General features: G+C 41.5%; 2 protein-coding genes across 2 annotated transcripts; both read right to left on the reverse strand.

The window, feature by feature from the left end:
* Positions 1-3,554: 3,554 nt before the first annotated feature.
* On the reverse strand, positions 3,555-5,959 carry LOC136675867 (selenoprotein Pb-like). Its single transcript, XM_066652658.1, has 5 exons — positions 5,891-5,959; positions 5,385-5,626; positions 4,912-5,124; positions 4,684-4,792; positions 3,555-4,290 (listed from the first exon to the last, which is right to left on the reverse strand). The coding sequence occupies exons 2-5, from the start codon at positions 5,612-5,614 to the stop codon at positions 4,021-4,023; spliced, it is 822 nt and encodes a 273-aa protein (XP_066508755.1). The 5' UTR covers positions 5,615-5,626; positions 5,891-5,959; the 3' UTR covers positions 3,555-4,020.
* A 1,831-nt stretch (positions 5,960-7,790) lies between these two features.
* On the reverse strand, positions 7,791-12,175 carry LOC136675949 (THAP domain-containing protein 2-like). The gene is made up of 4 exons (XM_066652773.1): positions 11,794-12,175; positions 11,158-11,311; positions 9,969-10,138; positions 7,791-9,627 (listed from the first exon to the last, which is right to left on the reverse strand). The coding sequence occupies exons 1-4, from the start codon at positions 11,941-11,943 to the stop codon at positions 9,253-9,255; spliced, it is 849 nt and encodes a 282-aa protein (XP_066508870.1). The 5' UTR covers positions 11,944-12,175; the 3' UTR covers positions 7,791-9,252.
* Between the last annotated feature and the right edge of the window lie 209 nt (positions 12,176-12,384).

Below are 12,384 nucleotides of genomic sequence, written 5' to 3' on the forward strand. Positions count from 1 at the left end.
CCTAAATCCAATAAAGTTAAAGATAAAAAACTACCTTGTGTTGATTGACTCTAAATGGTGAAGACAAAAAAAACAAGACTCTGTAAAATGAAACGACCAATGTTGATATCCAGCTGTCAGTGATAAATGTATTCAGGACTCTAGAACTAAAAGAGAATTAAGGACAGTCACAGACACTCACACATTCACTCACACACTCACACCTATAGGCACTTTTGAGTCGCCAATCCACCTACCAACGTATGTTTTTGGACCATGGGAGGACACCGGAGCACCTGGAGGAAACCCACGCAGACACAGGGAGAACACACCACACTCCTCACAGACAGTCACCCGGAGGAAACCCACACAGACACAGGGAGAACACACCACACTCCTCACAGACAGTCACCCCGAGGAAACCCACGCAGACACAGGGAGAACACACCACACTCCTCACAGACAGTCACCCGGAGGAAACCAACACAGACACGGTGAGAACACACCACACTCCTCACAGACAGTCACCCGGAGGAAACCCACGCGGACACAGGGAGAACACACCACACTCCTCACAGACAGTCACCTGGAGGAAACCCACGCAGACACAAGGAGAACACACCACACTCCTCACAGACAGTCACCCGGAGGAAACCCACACAGACACAAGGAGAACACACCACACTCCTCACAGACAGTCACCTGGAGGAAACCCACGCAGACACAGAGAGAACACACCACACTCCTCACAGACAGTCACCCGGAGGAAACCCACACAGACACGGGGAGAACACACCACACTCCTCCTACCTGCTGCACCACTGTGCCGCCCCTCTGACTCTTCCAATGTCTGATTTTTTTGTCATGGGCTTGGTAAGTGAACATTTAAGAGGTTCCAAATGTAAAATCAACATAAGATTATACCTTGGAAGATATGTCCTCTTCCATCAAATGATTATCATATTCATACAAATATAACTCATCCGCAATCATTAGATTCATCCATAATCATGAGATTCATTCACAATCACCAGATTCATAGGCAATCATGAAATTAATCCACACTTGTCAGATCCACACCCAATCATCAGCTTAATCCTGAAACATCAGATTCAACCACAATCATGAGATTCATCCAGAATCATCAGGTTCATATGCAATCAGTGGATCAGTCCACTTTCGTGAAGCATAGTGTTCTTCCAAACTTTGGGTGTAATAACTCATTTCCACCAGAGAGGTCTCCAAACACCCAGTTCTACTTCAGTGGTTATATAACGCAGCTGTAAATTATACTTATTAACACTCTGGCAATGAATGGAATTAATCTATCAGCCAACTGTAGGAGTGACACTGTTTTAGAGACTCTATCCATACTGTAGATGTCCACATGGCTCTCTGACATTTAGAGCCTGTGTCATTTTGGACAGCTTGCAGTAACGTCTCACTCCTCTGAACAACGTGGTGAGGAATGTTCCAGTACACTTTAGCTCCCTCCTCCAGGCAGCACTGCTCCAGACACCAATTCCATATCATTACCTTCTCCTGCCAGGAGAGAAGAGCCATTCAGCTGTGACACATGCCACTCAGGTGTTGGGGCTGTTTTTTTTTCTATTTCCAGCACATACCAACTACCTGAAACTATTATCCTGAAGTGTCCATGGAATGTCCTCCTTCATACAGCAGCATTAGTTACACTGCTCTGAAGCCTAAACTCACAACGCTCAATGCCAAATGCTGGCCAGAGAGGTACAGCATAAAGCCACTAATGAAACTCCTTCCAGTATTTTTAGGATAAGCTGGATTATGGTGTGAGATCCAGAACTAATCACACAACAACAGCATCTGACCTATATATAATGGCTGCAATCAAATCCTCACAAACAATATTCAGGTGGTGTAAGGAGTTCACACTTAAGTAGAGACTGTTGTTGCATCAGTGCTCTTCAGAACAAGCATTAAATGAACAGGTGTCTATATATTTTTGGACATGTACTGTTTCTAAAATGTAATGCTGCAGTACCTTGGTAGTCCTTTACCTTGGATGACACTCAGACTGCTGTAAAACACTGATGACATGGGCGTGTCCACGGGAAAGAGGCGTGGGCAGATCAGATGGACACGCCCCCAGGTCAGCTGTGATTGGACCTTCTTGATCCAGTGAGTTCTAAGATAAATGAAGTGTCACTGTGTGGGGGGAGATTAGATAAGTAAAGTCCACTTGGGTTTATTTCAATTTGGCCAGATCACCAGAGCGTTACAGACCGGATCCCTAATGACCAGAGGGGGATGGGCAGGAGGAGAGAAGGGCTACACACACACACACACACAGTTCACAGATAAAGAATTTAACAGAGTCATGATATTCACACTTTACAGCAGAGCCAATATTAGAACTAGTGGACATTTTTATCATCTGAAATAAAGCTACCACATCCTGAGAAGGACAAAAATACCTCAGCAAAGTCGTTAATGGGCTTTATTCTAGTGAGGTACTAGTGTACAGGGTTATAATGTTGCAGCACTTTAACTTCAATAGCATTAGAAATAGTGTTCCCCAGTCTTTATTGGAGTGAACAAACCTATTAGCTACTTTCTAGCTTAAGGTTGTTGATAATTGTATTTTACTCTTTCCCCATGTAATAAATGGCCACCTAGATCACATTAAACAAACGAATGGTGGTCTCTCACGTTGCACAGAGGTGTGGGTCGACAAGAAGTAACCAGTAAAGGGGACACCAGGGAGGGATACTGCTTACTGTAACTGTGGTGAATCTATGCACTCTAGTGTTTCTTGAAGCAAGATACCATCTAGTGGTCGCAGGTGGAACAGCAGGTTCCCAGTGATATAATGCTGTAATGCTGTGTAGCGTTATTACAGACCACTGTGTCGCTATGCTACTGTAGCTGTGAGAGGTAATGTCACCTCCTGGAGTAGAGTAAGTGTTATAATACATTAATAATTTATAATAAAGTAATAATGAATAATAATAAATTATAATAACTATGATCTCTACCCTAAAGTACGGTTCATTTATTTATTCATTCATTTTAGTTCATTTAACTGCTTCATCCTGATCAGGGTCATGGTGAGTCTGGATACTACACCAGTTCACTGTCCGTCACAAGGCCTACATTTTAGTTTTGAAATACACGTAAAATGTCAATATGACGTACACTGTCCACAAGAAAGACAATGTTAATTTCTCTTTATTAGTGAAACTGTTTCATTTACAGCATGAGAAAAAAACCAAAACAAACGACAACAACAACAACAATACATTCATTTATAATGTTACTATTACAAACGTTGTTTGATATTATTCAGCTTCCTTATTCATTTAGGGTCCTCCTCAGCTCAGATGATTTTCTAAAATATCTTTTAATTTCTAGAGATTTATTGATTTCCCCTAAATACCAATTGTATCCACAATTCCACAAGTCCTCTCTCTGCTCAACTTTCCCAAAGGCCCATATAGACTACAATGCTGCTTTATTCTTCATCTCAGGTGATACATTAAAAGAAAACAAGAATTATTTCCATAAATATTGTTTGCTTCTTTTTACTTCTTACATGCAGATGATCCCCCAGTGCGTCAGTGAGAAGGCCATATGTGATGTTACCTCCTGTGATTCTCCCCAGCTCAGCGTCCGCACGCACGCACCTGCGGCAGGTTTAAAGTGCACGCTTCATTAAGAGCTATAAGTAGAAACCCAGTAGTAACCAAACATAAAGGCTGCCTTCCCCGTACCGCCCAGAAGTGGAACAAATGCAAGATACGTTCCCTGTCATGAATTTGTTAAACATCCATTGCTTTTAGCTACATGTGTTTAGCATTTCAAACGGTAGCTGCTAAGGTAATATTTTTAGCTGCGATTAGTAAATAAATAAAAGCTGCATCCACCATTTTAGCTCTCTATGACTAGCAGTTCACTGAACATGTTTTTGCTCATAATGTGAATGTTTACTTAACATATTTGTAAGTTAAAAGAACATAAAATGTTACACTGCTGTAATTCCCCTACAGGTGTATTAGCAAAAGGCTACGTGCTAGCTGAGTGATGCTCCTGTGTGTGTGTGATTTGACCCTTGTGTTCTGTGTGATCATGTGTGTCATGGTGACCGTGACTTTCTCCAATTGTGACAATAACAGGGTTTGTGCTGTGTGAGGAATGGTCATGGCTATGACTGGAATGGTCATGGTGGTGATGGTGGACTGTTCGATCCACAGGCTCCACAGTAGTCACAGTCTGGTTTAGCCCTTTGCTAGTTGAATTTCGTTGATCTACGGAAAGCGTCGAGTTGATATCCTCCTAAAACACATACATTTAAGTTCAGTCGACAGAAGGCTTGAGTGGAAATTATAAGAGGAAACAGTCTCTTCAAACTGCTGCTATGCTGACATCTAGTGGCCTGGCTTGTATCACAGATGCAGGCATTAAACCTATTTTTAACATACCCACTCCATGTGGATGACCCTTGCTGTGGAGAATAAAGTTCTACAAAGCCACTGGACTCTTATATATCTGTTGACGTGTAGTTATGAATACAAAACAAGGAGGGCAGTAGTTTAGTGTGATGATCTTGGTACGCACAATGCTAACCTCATAGCTAAGCTAACATCCTCCTGTTGTTAGCTACATTAGCTTGTTAGTTTTAGGGGAACTGTAAGCTTAGAAATAGCATAGTTTCAGATTTAAACTCACTTTGCAGTTGCAAATATTGGTGAGATACGTGGCTCTGATGGCTGCCTCCACATACGGGTAGTGGAGGAAACTGAACGGCAGGACAATGTGGAAAGTTAACCGGCCACATCTACAGAGAGAGAGAGAGAGATGTTTCAGGTTTATTATACATAATTAGTGTTAAATAAAAACTGTATACTCCCTTAACCTAATAATGATAAGCCAAAGTGATTTGAACCATTCACATACTGATCATATACTAAAAAGTCATCCTTTTCCCCCTGCAGTACGTCCCACACATCCTGCTGGAGTGGATCCTGCTGGAGGACGGGGATGTCCTCTGCTGTCCTCCTCTTCAGCTCCCAGTACATGCTTCTGGAGTGGGCTTCCTGTTCATTCACAACCACGAAGCCCACCTTGGTCAGCCCACTCCTGGACAGTTTATCACGCAAGCCACCGAGCCTGCGCAAAACACACATCTGATATTCACACGGGGCTGGGACCACGTCTTAGCTCCCTTCCTGATTTTCCTTGTCAATGTTTGTATCTCTCTCACTCACTCAATTAAAATCAACAAGGTACTCCACATGGTGTATTATAAGGAGCTTTGCATTAATAACATTGTGGCCATGTTCAAACGTAGCCCTGTTATTTTTATCTGGTGCATTTGGTCTGCTTCGTGTTTTCAAAAAAACAAGAATAGAAATGATTTCTGTTTTTACCTGGAAGCTTGCGTTAGGCAAAAATGTCAGCTGGCCTTCAGCAGAGCGACTACAGCTACCTTCCCCAGCATGTCATTCATGGGGTTTTGGCCATTGATCTCCCAGGTTGGAGAGGGCTTACAGATCCGGGATCCATTGTTATCTCGCTCCACCACCAGCGAAGACGCCCAGAGGAGAGCGGGTAGAGTGGACAGAGTGGACAACCACAGAGTCCAAAGACCCTGCATCATCCCGGTCTGACCCTTAGTTAAACAAAACACATACACACTACATTGTAGGAGGTCATGTCTGGTTGAAAAATGAATGGAAAAGGCTTAACATGAGTCCGGCGATGGCAGACACACTGAACCAGTCAACTCTAAACACTGTGATCAGGTGATAATGTAATAAACGCTGCAGGACTGCTTCTACATGCTTTTAAGTTAATGGTTAGAGTCCCCAAAAGAGCTAAATACATACAAGCACACATACAACAACTGAGAAACAAGTAAGTAATAAGCATTTACCTCCGTTATCTCACGTGCCCTGTGTTTGGAAGTCAAAAACAAGTGGTGTCTGTTTACTTGGCACTTTATAAAGGCTCATCCAGTGGAAGCACCCCCTTCCTCCCCCACTAAAAACACACAACCAATGCAGGCACAGTTCAGGGCCTTGGGCTCTCGCTCCAGCCAAAGCCATTGATTTTCTCATCCAAATAATCCGTTACGCTCTGTGCTGTTGATCTGGTTGGAAGGGCGTAAAGACATTACTTGCAAGTGGGTCAAGCATACAGAGTGAAATATGAAAACAAAGACCATTCCCACCAGTGAATGCACTGGACCAATGAGCAATGAGAAACAAGACCAGTAGAGGACAGAAAATAACTGGAGAGGAGCTCTAAACGTTCATATTACTGGGTGGATGTACCAAATCTGAAGAAAAATGATGCAGTATACAATCTTCGGCACTGAATACGACCATTATGGAGCATAACACAAAAGCAGAAGCGAGTTAAATATGACTTGGCCATTTGCTGAGTTTTATTTGAGCTTCCTACTCATCAACACACACTGCTCACCATTTGTCGCTGTTTGTTTGAGCTAAACATTTGGTCTTCGTCACACATCGAAGGCCATAAAACCACTCTCACACTTTTTTTCTTAACTGGGAGAAAGAGTATTAAACATAGTGCTCTCTCCACTTTTTACGATTATATTAATAATATGAAGATTTGGAAAACCCAGCTCTGAGCAGAACAGACATAGAACCTTCAGAATGGTTTGGCTGTAACTCACTAGGTCAACGTTAGACTAAATGTCTTCACTGCACCACAAGGGGTGCTGCTATTCAGTGCTTCACATCAAAGACACTTTACAACCTTGAGGACTAGTAATAAACATAGGATTTTAAAAGCTCAGGCAAGTACAAATCCAACCTGAAGTACAGAGATGTATAGGAAAGGGCACTTTTAATAGATGACACTGCAAAACCCTGTGAGAGCAATTGATTTTTGTAGTGCAAACAGCAGCATGAGCTCCTGTCCCTCTGAACAGTGACCAAAGTGCAGGCTTTAAATCAGTGTGGGATATCATCAAAATACATCAGTCCTTTGTGCTTTTCAGTGTTTGCAAATGATTGTTTTAGCTTTACTCAAACACATTTCTGAGGAACTTATTCTCTCTTTTCCTCACTTCCATTTTAGCCAATCACATTCATTCTTATTGGGTTTAATTTCATTGCATCTGGAGTATATATATATATATATATATATATATATATATATATATATATATATATATATATATATATATATATAACTGAAACTACGGATACTGGAAGCCTGTGCTAGCATTTCTCCTGCCGTGTTGCTATCAGTGTGTGAAGAGTGGGAGAAGAGGGTCGCATTGACAATCCAACACAATGGGCAGCACTTTGAACACATTTTAAGTGGTCAGAAACTTGTAAATAACTCATGAAATAATATAGTTACGTTAAAACCAAGCACACCATTGTTTTTCTTGTGAAATTCCCAATAAGTTTGATGTGTCACATGACCCTCTTCCCGTTGAACAAACAAAAGTTGGATCCAAAATGGCCGACTTCAACATGGCTGCCATGGTCACCACCATCTTGAAAAGTTTCTCCCCTCCTATATACTAATGAGCCACAAACAGGAAGTTAATGTCACCAACCATTCCCATTTTATTAAGGTGTATCCCTATCAATGGCCCACCCTGTGTGTATATATATATATATATATATATATATATATATATATTAGAGCCATCACCTCTATATTTGAAACCCGCCACCACATCCTGTGGTTAAATGTGTACAGATGAAAAGAAACCATGTCTCTTGGCTTGGAAAAGGGCCAGCAATCAATACCAGGGGAAAAATGAAAGCACTTTCAGTTCCCTGAACTCATTTTATTTTTCTGAGGAGTGCCTACGCCAACAGTAGCCAATGCGTAATTTGTATCGTCAGTGTTCTTACATTAAACAGCACAAAGCAGCAAAAAGGAACAATATTTACTCAACAAATGATCTGAACTGGTTCAGGTACCAACATGAATTAAATCCAAATTTACATTCATTTACTGGAAAATGACCTGATTAAAAAAAACATAAATAGTAAACAAAACACACTCTTTCGCTCTTGACCAAGGAGAGCAAATACACAATCCGCTTCTTAGGTTTTGCACTGGAACAAAAAGGATATATATCTAAGGCTTTGAATAAAGGCAGAGGTATTGGGGGAGAGGGTTCCCTGGTGGATGGGTCACAACAAAACCAATAAACACTGATTTAAATCTGTATGAATATTCATTACTTTAGCAGAGTATATGGATCTTAGCTTACTGTGTGTTCTCAGTGACACTGCATCAGTTCTGATGATAGACAAAGTATATTCATGTATTCATATTGCCTTCACTCAACAGTCTGAGGAAAATCTCTGTGTACATGCACATTTAAAACAAATACAGATCCATAATTATGCAAATGCACTGAGCGCCACTTATTGTAGACATCACAACAATAAGCATCACATGTATCCAGTCAGAGAGACGGGAACAGCAGTATATTTCTCAAGTTTGAACTTTGAAATGATGGCAGACTCAGGAATACGTACTTCACGTTGTCGCTATGAAGGAGGAGGTGTTCCTTTAAGGAAGATGTAATCCCCTGCAACATTCCTCCATGTGAAAACCGATAGACAGTGCCTCTGCCAATGACACAAACACTCCGGATGAAAGCGCATAGTAAAGACTGGTGGGAGAGAGGATGACTAAAGAATACACTGATAAAATCTTAAGGAAATGTTGTCTGGCTTCTACAGAATATACCACATCAAACCCCATATTGTAATAGTGCATGTGGTTGCCTTGGGAACGTAGACTAAACAGATACAGGGGTTTCCATGGCCATTATTAATCTATTTAACGCATTTTTTGCAGGATTACCATGACTGATTAACCATAATGAAAAGACCATGCCTTGATTGAGGATTGCTGGCATGTTCTTCCAATTCTGAGTGACTTTGGTTACATTCGTTTTTACACAGTAGACTATTACTGTACAAATATACAGATGTTATTATGGTCTAAAAGCTCTTGATTTGTACAATATTACAACAAAGAACAGCAGCATTCTGACTAAATACCCTTTTCATTTAAAACAACGATGTCAGACCCTGATGATTTGAGAATCTAGAAGTAAACAGAGTCTAACCTGTTCCAACGTACCATTTCGTACAGTGTAGAGGGCTCCTGCTACACACAAGCTTTAATCAGATGTTGCCTTTGCATTATCCTCCATTAAAAATAGAAAACACACACTCACACATTATTACCACACACACACACACCGAATTGAAAAAGAAGTAAGTCTTAGGTCATGATTCCAATAAGTCCTTCATCATTTGTTCCATTGCCTTCCGGGCTATTGCAGGCTGTTATGATGCCCAGGCCCAGTTCTGCTAGGTCCTCCTGCATGCTAGTAGTCATCATCATTTTTGGCTCCAGACGATTACACAGTGTCCTGTAGGAGGGCAGAGGGTAGCCCAGTTCTCTCAAGAATTCATATCCTTTGACACCTACTGCGCAGCGGATCTTGCGGGCGGTCAGAACCGTGTTGTGCGACCACATGGCCCGCCGCGAACGCTTGGCCAAAGTCAGCGCCCGGATCTGGTCCTCGAACAGAAACATCTGCAGTCCTTTTTCCATCTTGTTCAGCTTGTGCAGACGTTTCTTCATCTCCTCCGCCTGCACCATAAAACAAGAGGTGATTTTTTATGGTCACCTGGTTTTTAAGCAAATTAAATCGGCAAATTATCACAAGCTTGCCTTAAACATCGTTCAGTTTTGTAGCATTCTCAAGCAGACCTACGTATTTTTATATCAAAGCCACTAAGCAAGTTTATTTAGGGCTAATAAACAAGTGTGCTCGAGGGGGCAAGTCATGCCAAAACAATTATACAGCACAGAGGCACACAAGCGTCAAATAAATGTGTAACTCTTTTATTATTCTCCAGCTCTACGGTGGGTCTGAGTCCCTGTGATGCATGTCTTGTTTGTTCTGTTGAAGGATTAGAAAAAGTACTTGCTTCTTTCTGAAGCCGGGCAGTGTGTTGCTGCTGCTGTTCCAGTTGACTCTTGTAGTGCTGACAGAGAGAGCAGGGCCTTTCCTCCTCTGCTCTCTGTCGTTCTTCCTCCTCAGGGTCCACTCTCGGTTGCCTTCGAGCATAGCCGTGGTCCCCGACGTTCAAATCCTTCTCTAGATATTTGAAGACAAAATTAGACATTTATTCACCATGAAATTTGCTTAACAGGGTGAAATCCATTGTAAAGTGTGTTAATTTCACTTGAGAACATGTTTGTTTATGTTGACTGTGCTGCAAAAGACAAATGTAGCGTAGTTACCTCAAGTTCCGGCCACTTTAGTTACAATATTGGAAAATCTTAGCTGACTGTAAATAAATAGAAGTACTTTACTCACTCAAATCAACATTTTTCAGGAGTCATATGTGTGTAGATTAATGTCCAAGACTTGCTTGACTTTGAAAGAATATATGTTTTTAGATAAAAACGCTTTTGTTTAAGTAGGTGCTAATACTGCTAAGATTACTACCGCCCCCTAACTTCGGCCACCTCCCCTGCTTGTGACAGTCAAACGAGACCGTTGCTGCCACATTCAGTGGTTTTAAGAGGTTCACAATGAGATTACGTTTGTCCTGTGTTGGTATCCGTACTCTACATGTAATGACTACAAATGGCGGTAGATTTTTCCCCTCAGAGAAAAGGAAGCTAACCGCTAAGCTAACTTTTACACTGAGGGAAATATCTGTCACGAAATGGAAATGTGTTGTGTTCCACGTAGTTTTGCACACAAAGAATTACAACACTGTTAGAGACACTTAAATATTGTTTAGATGTGTGATTTCTTGCAAGACTGATGTTTAAATGCCCTACTAAGGCGTTAACCTACGTTTTATTGTTTTACCCAATGCGATTGGCGAAGAGAGAGAGCGGAATTGCACCATATACGGCAGTGGCTGGAATTAGGGGAAAGACTGATAAATCTGATGTGTATTTTTACTTACTCATTAATTTACACCTATGATTATCTGCCAACACCCATTTGATTCTTATTTTATTGTGCATACCCTACTTGTCGTTTTATTTGGGACCATTTGTTTTCATTTACATTATGCCAAACTTTCTGAGACTGGATGAAATAAACATTTACATTCGAGGAGTAAAATCCCAAATGGATTTGTCTTAACACTCTAGTACCTGGTTCAAGTTTAAGTGGGAGTGCTACATGTGGAGTGATGGGAGAGGGAGGGTCTGGGACATTGAAAAGTGTGGGCACAGCATTGGGCTTCAGTTTCCTTCCTCCTGCTGGAGAACGTGCGACCTCCTCAAACTGGCTGTCCTCAAAATGGTCCTGCAGAGACCAAAGGGTACGAGCGGATTTTAAAGGTGAAGAAGACAAATTCTTTTCATTTTCTAACAAGTACAAATTAACTGTACAATATTATGAACATGATAAAAAAGTTATTTTGGAAAATGGCATTAGCACAATGCATTCTGTGCCTGAGAAAATCTGTCTGATAAACTACACTCTGGGTAAAACAAAAAACATTTTTAACTGCTGTTATTAGGCACAAAACACACCTGTGATGATGTTATTGATACCTTTGCTTTTTGCCTATAATTGGTCATTGTTGTTGTGGTTCGCCTGCTTGGCCACTGGAGGTCGCCTTCACTAACGCACCAGGGCATCAGTCAGGATTTGGGATGCCCAACCTCTGGTGGCTAGGCAGATGAACTAAAACAACAGACGGACACTCCTGTGCAACCGACTAGTGCACCTTTAAACAGCAGTGTATCGTTTCTTCAGCTGATATTAGGAAGTCACACACTTGCCTGACACAGTCTGGAGCAGGGAGTGGGCAAAAAGTCCCTCCGACAGTTTATAAGCCACTTCTTCATCCGCACTGGATCTTTTGGGAAGCGAAAAAGCTGTTTCCCGATGGTCGTAGAGTTGGAGCAGTTTGGAGCTGAACAGCCGCCCATTTTACATACGTACTGCACTCAAATTAACGCCAGTGTGACAGCTAGATAACTGACCAAAAGCTTTAGGGCTCACTACCGCTTTTCGCACGAATAAAACTGCCCACAGATGTTCATCAAAAGCCGAGACAACCCTTTAGATTGCACTAAATCACACATCCGTCTAAATTAACTCACATTTGTTTCAGAAAGAGTGCAATCCCGAGTTTGTTTGAGCCAAAATGGCGCCTGTAGGTTTTTACAGGGCGACCTTGGTGGCTCGGGGCGTGTCCGAAACGGCTCCATGTTCCCTACATAGTGTACTACGTAATACATAAGGCACCGACTAAAGTAGTGCACCAAGTGTCACTTTACAGACATATTTAGAAATTCAACACATTCCAGATCTGTTTCTGTATTAATTTAATTTGATATTATAATGTAACGGACAAGAGCCAATAGATA

The sequence above is a fragment of the Hoplias malabaricus genome, chromosome X1 (genome assembly GCF_029633855.1).
Source record: "Hoplias malabaricus isolate fHopMal1 chromosome X1, fHopMal1.hap1, whole genome shotgun sequence".
Classification (NCBI taxonomy): Eukaryota; Metazoa; Chordata; class Actinopteri; order Characiformes; family Erythrinidae; genus Hoplias; species Hoplias malabaricus.

Bases quoted from the DNA above. Each gene is read 5' to 3' on its own strand.
- LOC136675949 (XM_066652773.1), bottom strand. From the start codon at position 11,943: ATGGGCGGCTGTTCAGCTCCAAACTGCTCCAACTCTACGACCATCGGG. The intron at 11,312-11,793 runs GCAAGTGTGTGA...TGGTCTCTGCAG, and splicing joins CCTGCTCCAGACTGTGTCAG to GACCATTTTGAGGACAGCCA. The intron at 9,628-9,968 runs GCAAGTACTTTT...TTTATGGTGCAG, and splicing joins CTGCCCGGCTTCAGAAAGAA to GCGGAGGAGATGAAGAAACG.